Here is a 25119-nt window from a genome sequence, read left to right as displayed (position 1 = left end):
AGCCTCCAGGCCACCAAGGGTAGGCTCTCGATCTCTGGGTGTCGAATCCGTCCCTCCCGCATCGTGAGGAGATCGGGACGGGACTCGAGGCGGAGGTGTTCTCCGTTGGAGAGTTGAAGGAGTACCGGGAACCACGGTTGCCTCGGCCACCAAGGGGTGATGAGGATTGCCTCCGGGCGATCCGCGGACATCTTGGAGACTACTCTGGTTATTAGTGGAAACGGTGGGAAGGCGTACAGCTTCCGCCCCGACCAAATGAACCCGAACGCGTCTCCAAGGCACCTGTGGTTCGGCGTCCGGGAGCAGAACTGGGGACAGTGCGTATTGTGGACGGTCGCGAAGAGGTCGATCTGGGCTCGGCCCCACCTGTCGAAGAGGTCCTTGACCGTGTCTGGGTGTAGCCTCCACTCGTGGCAGGCGGATGAGGACCTGCTGAGTTGATCCGCTAGGTCGTTCTCGTCTCCGGGCAAGTGAATTGCTTGGAGGGTGATCCGCCTCTGTATGCACCAGTCCCAGATCCGCAGAGTGATGTCCAGTAAGGTCCTGGACTTGGTGCCTCCCTGCTTGTTTATGTAGAACATCACCGTGGTGTTGTCGGTCCTGAGCAGCACCACTTTGTTCATAACATTGGGCTCGAAAGAACGGAGGGCCTTCTCCACCGCCAGCATTTCCAGTGCATTGATGTGGAGGCAACTCTCTTCCGGGGACCAAGTGTTCCTTATCACGAGGTCGAGGAGGTGGGCCCCCCAGCCTTCCAGCGATGCGTCCGTCGTGAGGGTTATTTGTGGTTGTGGTGGAACGAACGGCATGCCAGCGCAGACGTTGCGGGAGTCTAGCCACCATTGCAGAGAAGAGGCGACAGGTCTTGGGACGGTGAGCCACTTGGAGGGGTGATCCTCTATTGGGTTGAAGACCGAAAGGAACCAGGCCTGTAATGGTCGGAGGCGAAGCCTTGCGAAGGGGGTGACATAGGTGGTCGATGCCATGTGGCCCAGGGCTATCTGAATGACCTTGGCCGTGACCCTTCTGTGAGCCAAACACGCCCGAACCGCTGTCGACAGGGTCTGGAAACGGTCTCGAGGGAGATAAGCGGTGCATAGCACGGAGTCGAGGACGGCGCCAATAAACCTGATGCGCATGGATGGGACGAGATGGGATTTGTCTAAATTGACGACCAGTCCTAGAGATGACAGAAGCTCCAGTGCAAATCTGGACGCCTCGAGAAGTTGGTCTCGTGAGGTCGCTGCAAAGAGCCAATCGTCCAGGTATGGAAACACCATATAGCCCCTTTGATGGAGATAGGCTACTATCGGCGCCATGCACTTGGTGAACACCCTTGGAGCCGTGGCCAGGCCGAAGGGAAGAACGTTGTAGTGGTAAGCATCGGGTCCGACGGCAAAGGCAAGAAAACGTCTGTGGGACTCCCGGATCCCTATGTGGAAGTAGGCGTCCTTGGGATCGATGGTTGCAAACCAAAGTCCCTGGTGGAGTAAAGGCAGGATAGAAGCCAACGTTACCATGCGGAAATGGTGGTGGTCAAGGAATTGATTCAGATCTCTTAAGTCTAGAATTGGTCTGATGCCACCATCTGCCTTGGGCACTGTGAAGTACCGTGAGAAGAAAGATCTATGGAGAAGTTCAGGAGCCAAAGGTGAGATTGCTCCCTTGGCAAGGAGAGAGCGCACTTCGTCGAGAAGGGTGTCCGAGGGTGGGGTGGAAACAAAAAATCCAGTCGGGGGGAAGTCAAAAAACTCGAGGGCATAACCCCTACAGACAATTTTGAGGACCCACGAGTCAGATGTTATGGAGGCCCAGATGTTACTGTGAGGCCTCAGAATATCAAGATAGGAGGGAGGAGAAGAGGAGACGAAGCGCGCTGGAACCCTTCAGGACCTCTTTTTAGATTGGTCGGGCTCCTGTTGACGGTTCTTCCGGTACCGACCAGTGCTGCGTCGACCAGAGGAGGAGGAAGACTGAGAGGGGTATCTCTGCCTCTGGGGACCCTGTTGCTGAAAGGAACGGTCCTGCTGGAAAGGTCGCTGGGACTGACCTTGAGTGTGCCAGGGGCGCTGCCTCTTCCTAAACGGTTGGGTGGGTGCCGAAGACATGCCGTGCTTTCTGGCGGCCGCTTTCATACGATACTTCTTATTGAGAGTCTCATCAGTGTCGGTATGAAACAGGCCGGACCCGTCAATTGGCATCTCCTCAATAGCGGCCCTGGCGTTGAGGTTGAGATCAGAGCTCCTGAGCCATGCATGTCGGCGAAGGGCGATAGCGGCTGACATAGCCCTGCCCACACAATCTGTGATGTTCCTAGAAGTGGTGATGAGCCAGCTTCCTATAGAGTGGGCCTCATCCCTGATCTCTACCAGCTTGCGTTGAACATCGTCCGGCACATCAGGGATCAGAGGAGAGATGCCCTCCATGAGAGTCTGGACATATGCTCCCATGCACGCATTATAATTTGTAGCCTTGGCAGCAAGGGCGGCGGCGGAATAGGCCTTCTTCGCCAAGGCATCCACTTTCTTAGCCTCACGGTCTGCTGGAGATGCGGCTTGTTTTTGAGTGAAAGTCTGCTGGGAGCCCTCCACAATAGCAGAATTCTGCTTCGGATGCGAAGCCAGCCATGGGCAGGAGGAGGGTGAGACCCTGTAGAGAGTCTCCACCTTTCGGGATGAACCCGCCAGCGAAGTAGGGGAATCCCACGCCCGCTTCAGTATGGTCTCCAGTGACGGTAGCAACGGAATCGAAGGGGGAGTCGGGACCTTGCCTTGAACTCGACGCTCGACGGGGTCTTGGGCACCATCGTTAGCGTAAGAGAGTTCAATCTCAAGAGCATTGGCCATCTTGATGGTATGCTCACTGAAAGACCTAACGTCATCAGATGGGGAGGCCGGACCCGGACAATGCATCTCCTGTGGAGAGCCTGGAGGTGACAGCTCCGCCTCAGATGGTTCGTCTGAGGACACAACAATCTCGGGCTCAGAGTCCAGTTCCTCAGGCTCCTGAAGCACCACTGGACGATCCGGACGGGGCGCCCTCTTGGGAGGCGCTGGGGCTGCGGGTGCCATGGAACCGCGTCCAGGGCGTGAGGGAGATGCAGGCGGATGCCTCGGTGTCGGTACAGCTGGGTCTAGGGCACGGCGCTTAGGATGCTTGGATGAGAAGCACTCAAAGGCATGCTCCTTGGAGACCGACATATAATATTGGTCCGTCTCCGAGTCATAGAAGAAGTCAGGTGCCTTTCGTCGAGAGACCTCCCGTGCGGGCACCGGAATCGGAGTCGGGGACCGGCGTCCGGAAGACAACGAATCTTCATCCCCGGAATGGATGAACGGCACCGTGGACGCGTCCCGAGGTGTATTCATGGGGACTATGTCGGTCCGACGGCAGGCGGAGCTGGGCTCGGAAGGAGGTATACAAGATACCGATGATGGACCTTCCTTGGCGGTTTCAGGCCGCTCAGAAGGCCCAGAGGATGACCTGGACTTCTTTGAAATCGGGTCGGGCTCGAAGAGGTTATCGGGGGCCGCCAGATGAGAGGCCTTATCCAAGCTCTTCTTCCTTTTCTTGGAAGACTTGGAGGGGTCCCGGTCTCCATGGGGTCGTGAGCCATCACCTTTGGGCAGAGAGGTGGTGCGGGCCCCTGCATCAAGCTTGGAGGCGTCCGAAGACATCAGAGAGGTTGACGACTTCGATTTTTTGGATGAGCTGCCTCCGGGCGTAGGGGTCTTGGAAATCGAAGCCTCGATCCCGGTCCCATGGGTCTTCGGGTCCCCTGGATTCTCTGGGGTCGAAACCGGTCCGCGACCCGAGATCTCGGATGGAGTCTTAGAGACCTTGGGGCTGGTCTGAGATGGAGTGGCCCGATCTTTTTTCTTCTGGACAACAGAAGAACTGGAAGACTCCCCCGTACCCGAAGCTTTATGAGGGCGTTTCGGGGGTTTGGTGGTGGCTCTGGGTGCATCAAGACCACGGGCCACAGCGGTGGCGGCACTGGGTTCGGCGGAACCACGGGCCGCGTCGGCCGGGGGAGCTGAAGACACGCCGGCCGAACTGTCACGAGCCGAAACGGAGCTCATTACCGGGGCTGAGGATGGTCGCGGGTCCCCTTCATCTGGTCTCTTCAGGGCTCCCTGGGCAATAGCGGAGGTGAGACGAGACTCCCGGTTCTTCCGGGCCTGAGACGTCATGGACCTACAGAGTAGACAGGCCCTGACATCGTGGTCCCTCCCCAGACAAAGAAGGCAGGAGGTGTGGGGATCCTGGATAGGTACTTTACCACCACAGACGTCACACTTCTTGAAAGGAGCCGGAGACATGGTCGACGGAAAAAACGAAGCCAACGTCAAAAACGGTCCGGAGTCACCAAAAACACGGGGGATGTGGAAGAAGAGTTGTCAAAAGCAGTCCGAAGTCAGAAAAAACCAGTGATTCAAGCCAAAAAAGCTAGCGAAAGCAAGCGAAGTTCCCTACAACAGCCAACGCGGCGGAAAAAAAGGAACTGGGGAAAGAGCGGGAACGCAGGGGGCTTATAACGGGTGGGCGGAGTTACCGCCAAAAAGTTTCTATATGTTGCAAAGTTAACTTTGCCCAGTGATTCCAGAAGTTTCCGAACAGCACTGCGCAGGCGCAGTGAAACCCATTTGTATGATTCGCAGAGACCACGAAGAAGAAAGTATTTTCCCAGGTAGGAGTGACCACATCGCATATCTGCCAAGGATTCCTCCATCTTTAATCCAGCATTGTCCTCGCAGGAACAGAGACAGCTTACTTATTTCATCCGCCGAGAAAACACAGAGATCACAGAAGAGAATTTCCATGAGGTGGTCAGTTTGGCACTGTCCGGAAACCCTACATCGATTCCCTGATGCGCCTGCTTAATTCAGTCTTTCTCCCTCGGCTCTTTCACAGAGCATCCTGGCCTGAGAGCATAAAGAATGAATTTTTCTCAGAAGTTTACCACTTCATGACTTCTCTCACAGGTAGGTCTCTGTCCTCCTTTCAGTCAACATTTGACCTTTACAATGAGCTGGATTTACCCTTTCATTAAGTACTAAGACCTCCCTCTAGGTCTTAATATAGTGCAGATCAATAATGTAGTTCAGATTGATCTGTGAAATGTAGTGCTCCTCAGGTGTTAGGTGTGCTGAATGGTAAGGGGTGTGTCCGGGAAGAAACCAGGAACATGGTGTAAACAGGTTGTTAGAAAAAGATATTTATCCTTAGTCGTGATAACCAGACTCTCCTCCATGTCTGTCTGTCTCCAGATACTCGCGCCAGAATGAGAGGTCGCACTGTCCTCTACGTCCCAATAGAGTGTCTGACCATAAAGAAAAAGGTGGCCGTAAAGGACAAAGCCCTGGTTCAGCGGCTGGAGAGTGAGTGATGGGTCTTTGGGGACCTGGGCCAGGAGGTGATGGGGGTTGGTAACAGGATCAGCAACATAGGAAAAGGGCTGATGGGGAGGATAAAGCTTGACCGAAGGGCTTCTGAGAGGAACTGCACTCAGACTGTAAGTGAATTAACCCCCGGCAGCATATGAGCTGCATCCATCATTCCCAATCATGGAAAACGGGTTTGTCAGGCTGTGAGCGTGTTCAGGGTCCCTTTGTGGGGTTATTAGTTCTGCTGCAGACGTTCTGTCAGGAAATAGAATGCAAGGGCGGCTCAGGCCCCCCTCCCAGCCCTCCCATCTTACCTTTGGTCTCATGGTGGAATTTACTTCTTACTTCTCCTCCATCAAAATTCTGATCCACACACAGAATAAGGTGTACAAATGAAGCAAACAACTGCATTGAAACAACACTACCTCCCTTCTTTTTTTTCTTTTGTTTTTGAGCCTTCACAAATTTTTTCCAGATATTTTGGCAACATCTGGGGAAGGAGTGCAGCCTGAAAGAAGAGGAGAGGCTCAGGGATGCCTGGGAAAGAAGCAGGATGCTATACCTGCTGAAGAGAGGGGCTGCCCATTCTAGAAATTTTATCTCCTCACATTTCAGATCTTTGTAGATCTTTCTGTCCCGGTTTCCTGAGAGCCCTTTGCCTGTTCCAGAATCCAGCTGTTAGAGCACTGCTGTTTGGTTCTGGCTTACAGCAATGGTGAGCAATTGTCAGGGGTTAGGGGCAGCATGCCCTGCCACAGGGCCTTAGAGGGCTGCACCCTCTTACACATCCCATTCCCATTTTTACAAATTTAAAAGAACAAAGCAAGTCATGAAATGTCCCCTGTGTGCCCATCAGCATACGCTGTAGCAGTTGCCTTGTTGTCAGTAATTCCCATATTATTGAGCACTAAAAAGATTCTTGCTTGCTGCTCCTATGGAAGATTGGAGTAATTTTTTGAAGACAAATTTTGGTAAAACTTGGAGAGAGTGGGGAAATCCTAAAAGATCTGGAAGCAGAGCAGCCACTAATCCAGATCCTCACCAAGAGGAATTCTCAGATACGGACCATATTATAGGCTTGTTCATTTTTCCTTGCATAACTATCTAAACTCCAACAAACTGAACAATAGTTTCTCTTATCTAGGCATCCAACCACAATACTTAACCATATATTTGCAGGAGGTCCAAATGACTTAAAGGTGATAGCTTCTTTTCCACTATTGTTTCCCCAGAGAAATAGTCATAAAATAGACCTTTCCTCCTTTTCCTCCATGGATTTTCTTTTAAAGTCTTCTAGACCAGTGGCCATCACCACATCTTGTGATAACAAATCCTATAAATGAGTTGCACACTGTGAGAAAAATGCTTTCTCTTGTCTTTCTCTGAATCTACTGCCAACCTGTTCTCACTGAGTGATGTCACATTCTTGTATATACCAAAGAATGGGGAAGTTCACCTCTTTCACTTTCTGCACATCATGCATGCTTTTGATAAATCTTTATTATGTGTCATCCTCTTGACCCCCACTATAGCTCCCCTCCTGTCTTCTCCCTGGGCTGCTGCCTTGTGGCCAGCAACTAAACAATAAGATGGTAGACGTGAGTCATTCTTCATCTTGCTCTCCAACACTTTCTCTCCTCAGCTCTATTATACAACCTGCTGTTATTATTTTTTGGGGGGAAATCCAATGAGGTGGAGGAGGAGGAGGAGGAGGAAGTGAGGGAAAACACAGAGACCAGAAATCCGAAGAATAAAAATGGAAGGGGAGCAGGAGGCCAGGCCTTGGCTCCACAGTCGAGCCGATGTGTGGTTTTTGTTCTGGAAGTGTGTAGAGCTAGCCTCAGGGCTAAATTGGAGCATGTCCAGACTTGCTTTCAGCGGCAGTGGCTCAACTCTGAACATAGAAAACAATAATACAGGTGAGAGGGCAGAGGGCCTTTATATCGCTACAGGAGAAGCTCAGGCTGTTCCCTCATCTGTGGGGAATTTGGAAAAGTGTATGCCTGGGGCTCTGTGTTCTCATGGCAGCCAGCACTGCCTTAAAAACACTGACACTCGCGAGAGCTTTTCTGTTGATGCAACCTCTCCCTTGCATTAGGAAACTCTCATCTAGTGAGGCCTTGTGCTAACAGGGCGAACCACAGTCCCACAACTTGCAATGCTGTCCTTCAAAGTGGTGCTGTGCATGACCCAAACAGATTGCACCCTCCTGCACACATTACAGACTACCTCAGAAGACCATCTGGTTGATGCTTGTATTAAAAGTACACCAAAAAGAGTTCCTGCTCGTTGATGCACATTGCTGCTCTTCCAGCAGATACGTCACAGTACTCCAAAGAGGAATGGGAAGTATTAAACATCCACAAGAAGTAGTAGTAGTAGAAGTAGTAGTAGTAGTTCTTCTTCTTCTTCTTCTTCTTCTTCTTCTTCTTCTTCTTCTTCTTCTTCTTCTTCTTCTTCTGCTATTTTTAATTGATGTGCTATGTGTCCAAAGCCCTCGGGGTATTATTCTTTTAGAGACCTGTTCTGCCCTTTGCTTTCCTTATCTTGTGAGAGCTCCTCTGTGCCTTCGGGGAAGGGCACAACCTTCCTGCGCCAATCTATTCATCTGCCTCCAGGCAGGAGCCTTGTAGACAGAGCAAGCCATTTTCTCATTTTGTCCCTTACTCCCCTCCTCTTTTAACCTTTGCGTGTATTTCAAGTGTGTGGGGCAGGCTGATGATGGGGCTCATCAGTTTCCCTCCCTCCCTCCCTCCCCATGTCTTCTGAGGGGAACGTTCTCCTTTGAGGGGGAATTGGGCCTCAGAGAGGCCTGCAATCCAAGAGTCCTTCGTTGGAGAGGCCAGGCATTGAGTCCAAACAGGCCTTCCATGCTCACACAGCCCTAGAAGAGCACCCACTACTGGTCCTTATGGCCAGAGTGCACTACATGGCAGCACACCCATGTTGTTAGATACAAGCCTGAGTATATCAGGTGTAAAGCGGGGAGTGAGTCAGGTTATAATCTGCAGGACAAAAAGATGGGTGGGCTGAAGCCTCTCTCTCCCTCTAGTTCCCTTGAGGTAAGTTTCCGCTCAGCTCTGCTCTTCCAGCAGATATGTCACAGTACTCCAAAGCTTTTGCAGTTGGTCTGAGCCCAGCTGGAGGAGAAATAACCTCAGGGGCACGGTTTGCAGAGCAGAGAAAAAGCAGCTAAGAGATGGGCCCAAGTGGAGGGAAGCAGCAAGTGGGAGGGAGGGTTTGGCGCCGTCACATGCACACACATACAGACACAGCCCTTTTGTGCTGCGAATTGCACCCTGTGTGTTTAAAGATGCAGGCCTTTTGCTATTATGTCTGCTTTGGCCCTTTGGGGCCCAGCCTGGTGTGTCATTGTGGCATTCATGTCTCCCTTGCTGGTATCCCAGGGGCCTCTGGTTCCATTACTGCCCTGCAGGCAAAAAGTGTTGAGGAGAGAAATCACCAGTCAGACCTAGAGCAGCAGCTCGTTTGTTCCGCCCTGCGCAAATTCAATTGAACGTCTCGCTATGGACAAGGGGAAAAAGATGTTGACTGAATTATGCAGTGCGTGTGTCTCTATTAGGAATAATAAAGCCAAGCCTGGTGAAGGTGTGACTCACTGGGGGTTATTCTGTCCTTTTCTTCCTCATGCAAATGGCAGAAGGAGCCCACTGTGAGAGCAAGCTAGGGCTAGATTGCCCATCCTCCCCTGTAGCCTAGCTGTCTGAAGGAAGTGTCGCACGTTATGTTTTGAAAGGGTACCCAGAAAATGTCGCTGTAGTTAAAAATGAGGCATTTCAGTCTCATTGGTCATTATGCTTCAGGGATTGGGGCCTGGCTATGGTTTCCCACAGCACAAATGCACACACAACTGCAAACATACCTTTGCCATTGAGCCGTGTGTGGAGCTGCTAGAGTCATCATACAGTTGTGTGTCGAATGTCTTCTGGGGTCTGGAAGTGCCAGCTCCTTGTTCATTCTATATTGCTTGTGGCGTTAAAATAAATTGCTATTACTCTTGGCTCTAACAATGAGGGAAAATAAAAAGGCTCTTAGTAACAACAGGTATTAATTGACTCGTTTTCTGGACTGAATGCAGCAGCTCTTCAGTATGGCCCCGGTCTTGTACAAATGTGGGGTGGGAGAAACAGACTCCAGAGTGTTCTTATCTCCCCTTTCATTAGTTTTGTAGGTTAGAAAACGGCAACGACAAAAGAGAGCGAGCACAAAGAAGTGGGATCTGGCTCAACTAGTGCATTATTTTATATCTGGAATACGGGAATTTAAGAAAACAGTAGTGGAACGAGCCCCTTTTAAAAGTTGGGAAGCGTTATGAAGAAATCCCCCACTGCTGAATGCAGATGGACGATTTGAAATTCACATGATTGTCCCATAATGAGAGGCCTGTGCGGTTGGCAGCGCCCAGCCTGTGAAGTGCTGTGTGCATTAAAATCTTCCCATGCCTGGATATTTTGCATGGCAATGCATGCTTGGGTTAAGCATCCAATTGGCTACCTCGGTTGTCTCTTGTGTGACTAAAACCTCAGCTGTTATCAAGCACTTAGAGATACTTGGCTATTCTAATCCCTGGGCTGCCTGATTGTCTTACCCCTGTAATTTGGCACAGAGACTGCAGCTTCCACGCTGTGATACTAACTCTTCCTAGGTGGCTGCTCTGTAGCTATTAGCCTCTTCCATTCTGAGAACAGGGGGAGGCAGCAAACTTACTTAGCGCCGTTCGCCACAGACTTTCCCCACAGATGAAGCTGGGCTGCTCCCGCTGCAAATTTCTGCTCTGAGGGGGTCTCATTTACCTGGCAATTTTGGGGGGTCTCTCTCTTTCTGAAGCCTTGAGAGAACCCCCCTTGCGATTCAGTCATGGTGTGCCTCCTCCTTTTGACTTCTCTTCACAGTGCACTTGGACGTGATGCATTTGGGATCTATCAGACAACAGACCGCAAAGTAGAAGGTAATTTCTGCCCTAGCCCAGACGCCACAACCAAAGTCCCATATTAAAGAGCAGGGATGACAGTGCATTTTGGCAAGCTGCAGTGCCTCGCATATAGAATTGTTAGGACAAAGAACTTGCTGTATTCCATTCTGTTGTACAGGAGAGCAACATGGTGGTAAAACATAAAAGCATTGATAGCACTCTGATGCTCAAAACAGTGTGCGTTCACATGGAACAAAGGCAAATGGCCAGGTACCCTTGGAGTGATATTTTTTCCTCCCCAAAAGACATGTCTTATTTCTGTTTGGGTCACAGTACCTCTTTTTCAGGAGCACTGTCCTCCCCCAGGAGGTCTGTCTTCAGTGAGGGCATGGCAATATTCCAGAAATCTTTTGTAGTTTCCAGAAGGGCAACAGACCTCTTCTCTAGCAGGCTGTCTGGAAGGAGGTGGAGCAAGCCTGACTCCATTAGCAGTCTCATATGTACAGTAGATAGTATAAAAAGCTGGGGGGACTTGCTCTAGGTTCCTCCTCAGTGCAGCATTTTTGTAGCATTATAAGAATGGAAGCCTCTGATTGTGTTGACATGGCTGGAGGTTCAGTCTAAAAGTGCTTTCTTCTCCCTTTCCACTGGCTGTCTATCTCAGAATCCATTGTTGGTACAACTTTCAATTTAATATTAGTCTGCTCACCAGCCCAGTAGATTTTTTAATGTGTAGACAACACAACAAGTCATGCTACAGGTTGGCGGGTTGAGAAGTGAGCTGGTCTAAGCCCCACAGCTTAACTAAGCAACTTTGCCTAAAGTCCAAGGTTGGAAACATGTGGCCCTAATCAAACGTTCTTGGATTGCAAACCTCAACAACCAACCAAGCCAGAGATTAGAGTTGCAGGTTCTCCATCTTGGCACTATTTTCCTGGCATTCTAGGCAACTCCTTCATCCTTAAAACTGATCAGGACCTTTCTCATTAAGGCATGGTAAATATGACTCAAAAAGGAAAAGACTGAAAGCCTGTACTGGGAACTGATTCCCACAGCTAGACAGACTGAGGGATGAAGTGGTCATTGTCATTCCAGCTTCCATGATTCACTGGACTCGCCAAATCAAGGAAGTGCTGAGGGCCCAAGAGGCTGTGGAGAGCAGAGAGAGTGCAGGCCCATTGGAAGAGATTGAGTTCTGGAGGAACCGCTGCATGGACCTCTCTGAAATCAGCAAGCAGCTCTGCCAGGAAGGGGTCAAGTACATTGAGTCCATCTTGTGTCTGTCCAAGTCCTCCTATGTGGCCCCATTCCAGCGACTTACCAAACAAATACAGGTGGGCACATTTGGTGTGGAATAGGGAGAAGGATGTCTTAAGCAAGCAAGTCTTGGTTTCTCTCCTGGGTTCCTTGGGCTTCAGATGGGTTCACAAAGAACCAGATATTGAGCTTTGAGGAATAGCTTGATTTGAGTCCTGGGTTGTGAGGGGCTGTGTTCACTGCTGTTTGCCATTACTTTTGCAGGATGGGTCAGAGCAGGCCCAGTCCAACCTCCAGTTCCTCTCCATCCTGAAAGAACCGTTCCAAGAACTTGCTACACTGAGACCCAAAGATATCCCTGAGAAGCTGCCTAACCTCATCAGTCTTGTCCGTATTGTGTGGGTCAACTCTCCCTACTATAACAGCAGGGAAAGAATCACGGCTCTTTTTCGACCACCACTAAAAAAGCTCTCCTTAGAATCAGATCCTCCTATTCTGGGATTATGGAATATTTAGACCAGGGCCACTGTCATAAATTCCAGGCAAATTTGTGTAGGCGACTTTGACGGTGCCCTCTGCTGTTGGGCACTGTGAGGCTAGTTGATGCAGCTGATTTGGGATGTCATGAAAGTCAAGCAAATGGTCAGTTGTTTATTTTTTATAATTTATTTCAACAGATGAGATGTTTGGCTATTTTTTGGCCTCAGGTGCAAAAAACCAAACAAACCCCGAACCACCCTTGGCTCACTTTGGATAATAGGCATTGTGACTGAGGTGGGCACAGGAACAGAAGAGATGCACTGCTTTGCCTTAGGCAGTAAAGTCTGCTGGACCTGCCCTGCTGTCTGACAAGATATGGCTGTGTCAGACATTTGGTGGCATTACTTGGTCTAACTAAGCTAAAAGATGACAAGGAAGGTGTCCTCAGGTGATGTCTTTTGACTTCTCGCCAGATGAGCAACAAAATTATCCAGATGTGTTGCAAAGACATCTCCCTGGACAGGCTGTTTGAGGGTTATGTCAACTCTTCCCGGCAGACTCTCCATGGCTGCATCTCCTGCATGTCATCTTGGAAAGAGAGCTACCAGCATGCAGCCTACATGCACAACAAGTAAGTGGCTTAGGCTGCGGTGTGAGCAGTGCTTGGAAAAGGGGGGATTTGGAATCCCCCGGGGGGGGGGTCTCTGGGAGAAATCCTCCCGGTAAAGGAACTTTTCCAGCATCTGGGTGGGAGTTGATCTAGGAGCATTCAAAGCTGCTTTATGGTGAGTGAGACCATAGGTTTATCTAGCACAGTGTTGTCTCCCCCACTTGGCAAAAAGGACACTGAGTCCTCAGGCAGAGGGAGACTTCTTTCCTGGAGCCTGTTGTTTGAGCTCCTTTAATTCAGAGGAGCAACTGTCAGGGGTTTGGAAGACCATTGACTCCTAGGGAACCCTAGAGGGCATCCAACAGGAAGTGACCCAGAACTTGCATATGAGTTGCATCTTGTTGCGAAAAATGTATCTTGCGTCTTGCTGGGAAAAACGTTCCTAATAGTCATTTTAGGTCCAAAAGAAACCCCTTGTCAGGCAAAAGGGGTTTCTCTTGGACCCAAAATGACTATTAGGAGGCCAAATACATGGCAGAATTGCCATCCACATCTTCTGGACTGTATTTGAGGATATTTTTGGCTAAAACATTGAAAAAAATTGGGTGAACATTAGGCTTATGACCTGCACTCCCTACCCAACTTTATTTGAAGATGCTGGAAGTTGCTCTGCGGTTTGACACATGCACCTCTCACATAGGAGAATAGAAAAGAGAGATGGATTTGTGATCTTCACATGGGGATTGGTGTGCCAAGAAAAACTCTTTCTTCTCAGACATGCCTCTGCCTCCTCACAGGCTCATGGCTGCCTCGCTGACAGTCCAGTTGTATTCAAACCCCACCTCATTTGTGCTCTTTTCCATTTGGAAGATGCCATCTGAGTTCTTATGAGAGCAGGCCTTAGGTCTTCTCACTGTAGCAGACAGTCCCCTTGGGACTGGAGGCTGGGGCAAGCTGATTTCAGTGTGTGTGTGTGTGTGTGTGTGTGTGTGTGCGTGCGTGCACCCGTGTGCATGTGCTTATGTGCCTGCATGAAAGTTTATTCTCTGTTTGGCAAGAAATCAGGTCTTTGTTGTCTTTCCAATCCTTAGATCTGGAAAAGTGTGATTTTCTGAGACTAGAGGTAATAAGCAGAAGGTTGAAATCAGTTTTGGGAAGAAAAACTGTTTTGGTGTGTACACCAGCGTTAGTTATGAGAAGTCAGAACAAGTTTAAAGGTTTTTATGTACTGTTTCCAATACCTCTCAGACCTTTTTGATTAAAGCTGCTGATAGTGGGACAATGGTCCAAACCACACTGCAGGAATAATCCAGTTTGAGATTGCTTTAATTGCTCTGGCTCAGTGCTAAGAAATCCAGGGAACTGTAGTTTATTGTGGCACCAGAGCTCTCTGATAGAGAAGGCTAAATGTCTCACAAAACTACAGTTCCCAGAATTCCCTAGCGTTGAGCCAGGGCAGTTAAAGTGATCTCAAACTGGATTATTTCTGCAGTGTGTTTTGAACCTAAATGAATGTTGCCTGATGACTTACCCAGTGAAGCTTCGAAAGCTTGTGTTTTGTGCTTTTTAGTTGGCCCAATAAAGATACCACTCTTTTTGTGAATTTAGATATTTTAAAAAATGATAAAGAACTCTTGTATCTTTTCTCTTCCAAGTAATATTCAGTTTTCTTAAAAACAACAATACATGGGATTTCTCCCTCATTTCCTTGGGCTCTTCATAACACAGTTTTTCTGCTCTCCACTCCATGACAGTCCCAGTGGTTTCTGAGCCACACAGACTCTAAAGTCTGATCTTGTCCGTCGTAAAATCATTCCTTCCTTCCTCGTGTCTCTATGGGCTCCAACCAGCGCACTGCGTTTTGATAGAGTGGCCATCATTTGAGCTGGAAGGAAAGAAGCATAGTGTGTGCCTGCTTTTTTATGGCCCTTGTCTGCCCTTAGTCTGCATCCTGATGGCAGCTGATCCTTGGCTCCACCGGCTCCATTCCAGCCCTGGCCCCATCTTCTGTTCTCTGATTCTCCTAGCTGTACTTCAGAAATAATGCAACATAATCCATCATTATGATTAGGGATGTCAGGTTTAAGTGGGTGCCTGCTCCTTGACAATTAAGTCTAAGTGTTACTTGTCTGCTTCAAATTCAAATTAGTAGGGCTGGATCAATATCATAAAAGATATAAAGACATTTAACATGTGAACAGCTCTGATGGAAGGCAGGCGCAGCCAGGCCTAGATTAGGCTCTCGAGCCTTGCTCCTGGGGTGAGGGTCTCGCATGTTCCCAGAGCTCTTTGATTAGATGATTTCTTCAGAAGCCACTTGCCTGCCTGGTGACGGTGGGGAGGGACAGGAAAGAGATACAGACAAACAGGGAGAACCGACTATCTGCTTGTCAGCTTCTATCTCATTTCCCAAGATGTTGGGACTCCACCTTGAGGAAAAACCTGTCTTGATTTTCTGAGGTCTGGATGCTCAGTAGATACATGCTAATCCATACACTGGTTCTGCCATTTCTCTGCCCCCAATTATTTGGACAGGCTTGCAGTCTAGGCAGTGACTACAACGTTTTGCCTTAAATCTGATGGGAGGGAGTTGTAACCCTTTTAACCATATGACTCTTCTGACAGGATTTCTGGGAAAGGCTGGGTGCTGGATCAGACCAGTATCTTTGCCCAAGTTGATGCTTTTGTCCAGCGCTGCAAGGATCTCCTGGAGGTAGGTGGCATGTCGCCCCAAAAGGCCTGTCCCTACAAATGCTTTCACTAGTTTGTCTCATACAGGTTTCCAGGAATTCATATTTGATGTGAGCTGCAGATGTGCATAGGTTGAGGTCCAGGCTGGGTCTTTCGTACTGTAGGTCAGACCCATCTGATCTGGGCTCTCCTCAGGATGAATCCCATTTGGGGGAAAAGCAGGATAAAAATAAAGTAAAATAAATGTTAAGGCTGCTGGTGGGAAGAGAGATAGCAGCCTTGAGGAGAAGTGTGATGAGTTACAATGGTAACGAAGGCCCTGGCCTCTTTGTCTGATAGGTCTGTGACAGCCAGCAGCACTTTGCACGCTGGGAAGATGGCAAGCAGACACCGCTGCCTGGCTTCTTCGGCCAGAGGGGCCCCCAGATGGCCAGGAGCCTGTTGGAGATGGAAGAAACCTTCCACAAGTACCTCAATCATCTCCGAAATGTGAAGCGGGGGATCCTAGATGTAAAGAACACCTCTTGGCATGAGGACTTCAACCGGTGAGAGATGCTCCCGCTATCCTTTGGGAATAAGACTGACAGCTCTGGCTTAAGGAGGGAGGAGTGCTAGAGAAAGAATGAGCGTTTCCATAGTTATTGTTTTAGCTACAGGTGGGCCACATGTGGTCCCCCAGAGTTGTTTTTGCAACCCTCTCCTGTGCCAGACTAGTTGAATAAAAAGAAGAGGAGTAGGGAGCAGCACATCTTAGCCTGTCATATGTGAGGGACTGGCAAGTTTTTAAAATAATATACCAATGACTGGTACCATATTTGTGTCCATTGGCTACAGCTGTTTGTTTTTTTCCTGGAAGCTCACCATAGACAGGCAGCTAATGGGCTGTGGACCAGCACCAATCCTCAGATCACCAGTTTGAGTAGCACTGGTGTAATGGACACTGGGAGAATAACAACAATCACTCCAGAGATGAGGCAAACCTCAGTTGGGGAATACAATGCCCCTGTGTGTTCTGACCATTCTCTCCCTTCTTGCTTTGAACTCCTTGGGGACCACAGCTTCCGTGCTGGTGTCAAGGGCCTGGAGGTGATGACCCAGAACTTGATGAGTTCCGCTTTTGAAACAGTGAAAGATGTCGAGCATGGTGTGAAGATCCTGGACATCTTCCAGCATTTGTCATCACGAGAGGTACAGCTGAGGCAACTGCTGCTCTTTGAATCCAAGGCAGGGCTGAACTTGACAGTTCAGAAGAGAGAAAACAAGATCAGCCTCTGAATAAGATCTTTGCACTTGCAATGGGGATATAGCTGCAGGTGGCCTGAATGACTCCACAGTCGGGGACCACAAATTTGAAGTCTGAGAGTGAGACCTTGGGCATGCCATTGCCCTTAACCAGTGGCTGTCTTAGAAAGAGCTTAGCATTCCTTAGCCCAACAGACACCACATGAGCACCCAACTTCTAATCCTGTTGGTTGCTGTTCTGTCAAAAGCCTTGGGAGCTGTGCAGAAGGAGGTGTTGGGAGATTTGGGGAACTCTGGGAAGTGCTCTGTTCTGCTAGAAAAAAGATGTGTCCATGTCTTAGTACAAAAAGCACATCCCACCATCCCTCCTTTCTCTCTCCCAGGCCATCAAACGCACCTTTGACAAGAAAACAGTGGACCTCTACATGTTGTTGAACAGGGAACTCACTCTGGCCAACAAGGAACTGAGCAAGAAGGTGCCATTCCTCCCACCATACATGTGTCATTACTCAGGCATCGCCCACTGGGTTTGTGCTCTGCGACGCCGCATTGACAAACCCATGCAGGTGGGTCTTCTGTTCCTAGTCCTGTTCAGTAGGCCAGAGGGGGAATGGCGTTGTCACTGCTCTGCCATATGTGGCTGGTGCCCATCTGGCCTGACTCTCCTTGAGCCCAAGCTTTTGGTGTAGTTGGGTGGGACTATGGAACACAAATCAGCTGAAATCCTACATGCTTGTGCATAGTGTAAGAGTTTCCAATACCAAACTCTGCTAAGGCTATCCTTCATCAACCCTGGGACTCACTGTGTCTCTGATAGCCCCCCTTGACCATTCAGTGGCTAGTGGACAGTGGCTGGGGGGATTAGAGGAGTGTCTGGCGATATCCTCATTGCTGCCCGAGGACATCTTCTACAAGATCCACTGGGAATCTTCCAGAGGTCTAGCAGATGATGTCATTGATTTGCATCTTGTTATGGAAATATAGCCAGACACATTTCCAATCCCCTCTGCTCTCCACCAGCAATGGAACACCAATTAAGGGTGGCTGTTGCAGTGTCTTGGTGAGTCCTGGGTGGCTTTGTCATTTTAGTAGGAGGAAGGGACCCTTTCTCCTACCAACCTCTGCAGCAACCAGACAAATTACCTACACAAGCACAAGGTAGAATTACTCTTGCATATATCACTAACATAATCCTGGCTGTAGATCCCAGGAGTTCTGATGGTCAGTGAGTTGGTGATGGTGGGCAGTCCAGGGTAAACTACACCAGGCTGAACTACACCTGAAGCCTCTCTTCATAACTTATGAGCAGTTAACCCCTGCCTCTTATCACTGTACAGCAGATGTGTCTAGTCTTCCAGAGGTTTCAACCTATTTGCCAATAATCTAGTTGTCCCTTAATATGGCAGAGAGAAAGTGAGCAATGGTTTTTCTGCTTTGGTCATCTGGCCTACAGAAATTGTGGTGTGGTGGGCAAGCTCAAGGGATCTGTGGGCTATTTTTCTGCCTCCATGCTCTGCTTTGTAACATACCAGGACCCCAAAAGTGAACTAGAAGGATTCAGAAGTCAACTTTTGGTTTATTAAACACACACACGCGCACACAGTTTTTTTGGAGGAGCCAAACAAAGCATGGGAGTGATGCATCTTAAAGGACAATAGCTACTCCTGATGGCTTCTCAGAGTGGCAATTCCATTTTCCGCCAGCCAGAATTTCCCCACCATTTTGAGGGTACTGGAAGAATAGGGGAGGCCTGGATCTAGGAAAAGGGCCTGAAGGGCATGCAGGCCATTTCATTCCCATCCCTCAAGTAAATGATGTCCAGTGGTTTACAGAGACCCCTGTTACCCAGTAACACACCTTTCTCTCACAGCAGTTTTATATCACTTGTGGGGCTGGTGGAAGGATAATCCTCCCCAGTCCTCCTGTGACTTGAGGGCCCATTTGTTGGTCAGCAAAATCATTTGGCTCTTGGTGTAGCCATGACCACTGCTCTTTATGCATCAAGCAACCTCATCAATGTTTTTGTCTCTTTCTCAGCTATTTACCTCAATAGCATCCTCTGTTGCTGAGTTCTTTTTGACAGGTTTAATTATACTTTGAGTAGAAACAAAACGGCATTTCCACCATCAATCAACCTTCCCCACCCCTCTCTCTGTGCATGCCTGAAGACTGAAATTGCCAAATCCTTGTTAGGATGTAAAACAAACACTGCCTACCGAGGGGCTCCTTCTGAACCACCCTGCCCAATTCCTGCTTCTCCCCTGCCAGGAGCCTTCATTTTTATGTTACTATTAGTAGTTGGCAAATTCCTGGCCTCCAATGATGCTCCTGTGCTCTGCTTTAGATGTTGATTATGTCCTGGTGAGCTGTGCTTGTCCCCAAACACTGCTCTTGGCAGGCAGAGTCGATGTGTGATCTCAATACTCTCTCCCTCTGTAGCCCCACTGTCTCTCAGACTTGGGGAAGGTGGGACGGATGTACACAGCTTTGCAGGCCTAATGCCAAGAAAGTTCAAGGTTTCCCACTGGGATTGCTTGACTTCCCAACTACTGTGGTGGGTAAAGCTCCAAGCTGAAACAGCAGGCAGCTGAAGGGGAGGAGGGGAGAGTAGAAGACAATGGTATCTGGTAGGTGGCATTCAGAAGCTGGGTTTGAGGATAAGAGCCAAAGTTTGAAAAAGTGACTTTTTAGGACTAGGACTCCCAGAATCTTCTGACCATGCTGGCTAGGAGACTTTAGAAGCTGTTGTCCAAAGCCAAGATCCTATTTTTGAAGCTAGCAGAACAGATAGCTCCACTGGCATACCTAAGTAGAATGAGGGAGAGCAGCCGGTTAGTGGCATGGGCAGTTCTTGCATCCAGCTGGGAGCTTCCTGGTTCAGCTCACAGGCCAATCTGTGACTGTCTTGGTTGTGGGAGTGGAGCTCTGCCCTTCTGCTGCACCAGCATGTCAGCCAAGCCATTGTGCCACCATTCAGATTAAGGGAACTACTTGGATCAGGATATGGAATACCCCCTTGCACATGCTTCTCAAAAGTACAGCAACCTGTATAAGCAGAGTTTTTGCAGGCATAGTGCCCCAATGGCATCCTGGCCCTCAAAAATAACCTTTTCCCAATTTGGGGGCGGGGGGGGAGGGGGAAGATGTAGGTGAGTAGGAAGAAGTAATAGAGCAGAGGCTGTCAAGCCAGGAGGTAACTAGCCAATAAACACTGAGTCAGAAGATCTAATACCATGGTGGCGAACTTGTGCCACATGTGCCAGAGAGTGCACACAAAGCCCTCTCTGAGGGCACGCAGCAGAGGTTTGCCACCACGGGCTCCGTTCCTCCACCCCTCCCACTCTGGAAAGATGAGAGGAAGCCTTTCCAAGGTGGGAGGGGTGGAGGAAAGGAGCACTCTGTTTCTCCACCTCCCCACCCTGGAAAATGGGGGAAAGCTATCCTCCATTTTGAACAAGGCTGAGAAGCATGGATTTATTTTATATCTATATGGGTGTTTTTAGCTCTGGATGACCATACTTGGTCCTCCTCCTTTTCAGGACCTGCCCTCCATTTCAACCTCCTGGCCAACCTCCATTTTTTCCTTGCATGTTTTCCCCCCGGATGTCCCCCCGCACCCAATGCGGGAACACCATTGAGTTTGGACATTCAGTCTTTAAAAGGTTCGCCATCACTGATCTAACAGGTTTGGTGAACAGATGCCTTTGGGGGCCTTTACTGGCTCTGTATGCGGCTCTTAAAAACTTGTGAAATGCCGCATAAATTTAAAAAAAAAAACTGATTTGACTTTAGAGAATCATAGCTTCCAACCTCTCCTCATTGTTTGTTTGAGAAACAGAACTCAGTTTGGTGGGTGGAGTGGTGGTCTGGAAGCAAAGGCCTGAAGCATCTGGGCTATACATGAAGCCAGATACCTTTTTCTGCCTTCTCACAACTGATCCCTGGCCAGCGTTGTCTCTCACCATAGTCTGATTAGCCGGGAGACATGCATCAGGGACGTAGCCAGGATTTTGGGAAGGGGGGGTCAAGACTAAGTGCCACCATTTTGAGAGGCTAAGAGCCCCCCCCCCCGACACAAAAAGAGGGTCGAGCGTTTACCCTCGACACCTCGATGGCACCACTTTAACTTCCGTTATGGCTTCGTGCTATGGAATCTTGGGATCTGTAGTTTTGAGGACCTGTTGAGTCATCTGTCAGGTGCCACAACAAACTACAAATCCCAGCATTTCACAACATGGAGCCAAGGGCAGTTAAAGTGGCATCAAACTGGATTATTTTTTCAGTGCAGATGCAAACTGAGTCCTTCCTCTGAAGGTGTTTACATCAGATAAATTCAGCTCGATAAAGCAAAGTGCAGCTGCTCGAACAATGAGCGGCAGCCACTCTGTTCATGCTCAGAGACACTCTGCTCATGCTTTGAGACACTGTATTCCAACTTCTGAGCTGAGCTAAGAACCCAGGCTGCATCCACACAACATTTCATTCCCACTTCCAAGAGGGATTTTTAATTTTAAGACACACACACACACACACACACACTTTTTAATTCCAAGACTCTATCTATCTATCTATCTATCTATCTATCTATCTATCTATCTATCATAATTTTTAATTCCAAGCCATTATACGTTCCTTTCTTTTTATAATAAATAAACCCCTTTAAGAGAATCCTATTTTGGGAGAAAGGCAGGGTATAAAATCAATCAATAAAAAATTATAGTGCAATAGTCCATCAGTGCATGGCTTGCATTATAATAATAATAATAATAATAATATGTTTTATTTATAGACCGCTATTCCGCGATGATCATAGCGGTGTACAGTAAAATTGTTAATACAATAAAAATACAGTTAAAGGAGGGAGAAGTCTCATCCTTCAGGCAGTCCAAGATGTTGCTGGGTCTGCCTGCTGGCTCCCTCTGAGGCCGAGATGACAGTTGAGGAGGGAGGGGCCTCTTCCTTCAGGCAGTCCAAGATGTTGCTGGTCTGCCTGCTGGCTCCCTCTGAGGCCGAGATGACAGTTGAGGAGGGAGGGGCCTCTTCCTTCAGGCAGTCCAAGATGTTGCTGGTCTGCCTGATGACTCCCTCTGAGGCCGAGATGACAGTTGAGGAGGGAGGGGCCTCTTCCTTCAGGCAGTCCCTGATGTTGCTGGTCTGCCTGATGACTCCCTCTGAGGCCAAGATGACAGTTGAGGAGGGAGGGGCCTCTTCCTTCAGGCAGTCCCTGATGTTGCTGGTCTGCCTGATGACTCCCTCTGAGGCCGAGATGACAGTTGAGGAGGGAGGGGCCTCTTCCTTCAGGCAGTCCAAGATGTTGCTGGTCTGCCTGATGACTCCCTCTGAGGCCAAGATGACAGTTGAGGAGGGAGGGGCCTCTTCCTTCAGGCAGTCCAAGATTATAAGACTTTATACCTTTATACATTTAAAAACAATTAAAATCACAGTAGGCTCAGAGTGCTATAGAATCATGGAATCATGGAGTTGGAAGAGACCCCAAGGGCCATCCAGTCCAACCCCATTCTGCCATGCAGGAACTCCCAGTCAAAGCATCCTCAACAAATTATGTAATGGAGGTGTCCATCTACATTGTAGAAAGATATACTATAGATTAATGCTATGGAAAATCACCACTTTGAGTCCGTATATTGGGAGAAAGGCAGGATATAGGAAAATAACAACAACAATATCTGGGTATTGTAGTTTTGTGAGACATTTAGCATTCTTTGTCAGAGAGCTCTGGTGGCACAACATACTACAAATCCCAGGATTTTCCATAGCATTAAAATAGTGTCGAACTGGATTATTTCTGCAGTGTGCAGCCTTATTAGACTGCAGTTCCCAGCAGTCTGTGGTGCTGCTGGATGATGGGGCCTGCAGTCTAGCATTGCCTGGAGCAGGGCCATAGGACTCCACAGCCCCGATTCATCATCTTAGATTGATTCCATATATTAATTAATTAATCATAAAATCATAGAGTTGGAAGAGACCCCAAGAAGGGCCATCCAGTCCAACCCCATTCTGCCATGCAGGAACTCTCAGTCAAAGCATCCCCATTGACATGCTGAAAAAGGGCCAGCTAACTGTATTTTATTCTATTTGTCTTTTAAAAAAGAGAAAAAACAAGGCTGGAAGGAAGCCTCTTGCTTTTTTGCATCACAGACCCTCCTCTTTTTTGTTGTTGCAAAAATCCAGAAATGACTGTTTTTGAAAACATGAGTCCATTCTCAGGAGAAATGTCCAGAGTAGAGTCTGAGTCTCCTTTCTCTGGACTTCTGAAAACCCAAAACTGACCCTGAGAGCATCTGGTCTGACCCCAACTCAAGGAAACTTGGGAATCCTGAAGGTTTAGATCAATTACTGAATTACTGAATTATACATGGAATAGTGGTCTCAGGGTTTTGCTGAAGCTCAGTGTACAGAAGCACAACATTATTTTGAAAATATTGTGTATTAAATTACCTTCAGTCTATGTCTATGAGATGCATATGAGACATACATGGATCCCATCTCCCAATATATCCCATTAGACATATATAAATATACCAAACTCTGAAAAACTCCAAAATCCAAAATACATCTAGTCCTCAGCATTTTGGGTAAGGGATATTATTATTATTATTATTATTATTATTATACTATATTGTATATGTATATAACTGCTGAAAGGAAAGTTAGAAGTCACCTTTTCTTTCTTTTATATTTCCTTTTAGAAGCTTCCTTCCTTTTTCTTTCTTCCTTTCTCCCCTTCCTCTTCCTCCCTTTCTTTTCCTTCTTTTCTTCAGTTCTCCCTCCCTCCCTATCATTCTTCCTTCCTTTTTTCCCTTCCTTCCCTTCTTCTTCCTACTCTCCTTCTGCAGGAAGAGACTTTTATTCTGGCAAAAGCACAAGGGAGGAGGGGGGAGGAGGAGGAGTGGAAGCTGGACTCAGATGGAAACGAAAGGGAAAGAAATCACAGGGACCCCCTCCCTCCCCCTCCTCTCCCCCCCCCCCTCTCTCTCTCTCCCCCCCTCTCTGAGCTTGCAACTTTTGTTTTGTCTTTCCCCTTTTCCCTCTCCGAGTTCTCTGTGGTTTTGATGGAGGGGAGGAGGGGGGAGGAAGGAGCTTGAATGCCCCCCAGGCCTGAAGGGGGGGGTCCGGACCCCCAAACCCCCCCCCCCCTTTGGCTACGTCCCTGCATGCATGACCCTGCTGGGGCAGGTGACATCCTAGCCTTTCTGCAATCTCTGGACTCTTTGAGAAAAGGCAGGGATCAACCAACCAACCAATCAATCAGCCAATCAAAGAAACAGTCTGTTGAAGGCCCTGGCCAGTGTCTTTGTCCTCACTTGACATTAATCCTAATTCCTGGTCTTGTTGCCCAGTCCTCGCCTTCTGTGAACTGCCTGTCTGCCAGGACTTCACCTGCTGCCATTACAAGTCTAGAGACTGGCACCACTGCTAGTCTGAAGTTGAGCCCCAGAGTTGTTGGTCTAGAAAGTGAGGAGTCAGTGCCAGCTTCTCTGGCACCATACAGTCATAGAGGAAACCACAGCACCAGATGAGTGGTTAAGAATCTGCCTCTGGATGGGTAATCTCCACCCCTACCATTTAAAAAAGAGAATGGTTGTACTCATTTATACACCTGTTTTGGTGGGGCAGATCAATTCTACTGTAAGTGCTAAGAGGCAAGAAAGGCTGGAGTTACCTGGTTGGAAATTTGGGGGAGGGACAAACAGAGGATGAGGTAGCAAGCTCCAACCTCGAGACCCAGTCACCATCGTGCCTGTCTCCTGTCCCCAGTGCTCTCTCTCTCTCTCTCTCTCTCTCTCTCTCTCTCTCTCTCTCTCTCTCTCTCTCTCAAAGCTGCAGCATGTCCAGCATTTGGGTTAGAGCAGTATTCCCCACCCAAGCCTTTCAGAGGGTTGGCACTGCAAGCCCAAACATCTACAGGGCCAATGGCATGGAAAGTATAGTTCAAACCGTTGCAGAGATACAAAATGGGGAAGGATGACCCAAGCGATGCCTTCTTATTTTAACTCTGACTGCAGCTAAAGGTGACACACAGTTCAGTGACAGAGATTTCAGTGTTGGTGGTCTTTTTAAAACGAGGTCCCCACAGTAGGGAGATTGGGACAGGTTTGTAATGTGGTCTCTTTTGGGTCAGGAGAGCCTGGAGAGTAAAAGGCACAGTCTTCCCCATGTCTGTATATCTGGACCAAACAAGTATATGCCCTGACTCTGGGAAGTGGCACTGGCTTGAGAACAGACAAAAGCACTAACTCCATGCTGTGTCCTCACCCAATTGACTGTCAACTGAAAGAGTAGGAAACAGGTTTCCTCCGCCCTGAAGAGCAACAAGATAGATCAAGGGGGACATCTTGCAAGAAGTGACTGTAGGAGGGGGAGGCATACATTTGTGGTTCAAGGGGGAATTGGGTTTGCCTCATTGTTCATGGATTATTGACCCTCAGGTGGTCCTTTAAAGGCTAGCAGTAGCGACTCTCTTCTGCAATGGATCCCAGTCAGCATGACTGGGAGTT

General features: G+C 48.6%; 1 protein-coding gene across 1 annotated transcript in view; it reads left to right on the top strand.

The window, feature by feature from the left end:
* Window positions 1–25119, top strand: part of DNAH2 (dynein axonemal heavy chain 2) — a 161737-nt gene that overhangs the window by 49710 nt on the left and 86908 nt on the right. Inside the window, 10 exon segments of the mRNA XM_089481030.1 lie at window positions 4758–4827; window positions 4830–4985; window positions 5271–5381; window positions 11416–11654; window positions 11842–12026; window positions 12524–12688; window positions 15293–15380; window positions 15698–15903; window positions 16417–16546; window positions 16984–17166. Coding sequence (XP_089337156.1) covers window positions 4758–4827; window positions 4830–4985; window positions 5271–5381; window positions 11416–11654; window positions 11842–12026; window positions 12524–12688; window positions 15293–15380; window positions 15698–15903; window positions 16417–16546; window positions 16984–17166 — 1533 coding nt within the window.

This window comes from Sceloporus occidentalis, unplaced genomic scaffold, assembly GCF_023333645.1.
Source record: "Sceloporus occidentalis isolate IW3139 unplaced genomic scaffold, rSceOcc1.0.p SCAF_14, whole genome shotgun sequence".
Lineage (NCBI taxonomy): Eukaryota > Metazoa > Chordata > Lepidosauria > Squamata > Phrynosomatidae > Sceloporus > Sceloporus occidentalis.
Note: the sequence above shows the minus strand (reverse complement) of the source record. Positions and strands in the feature narration are given on the sequence as shown.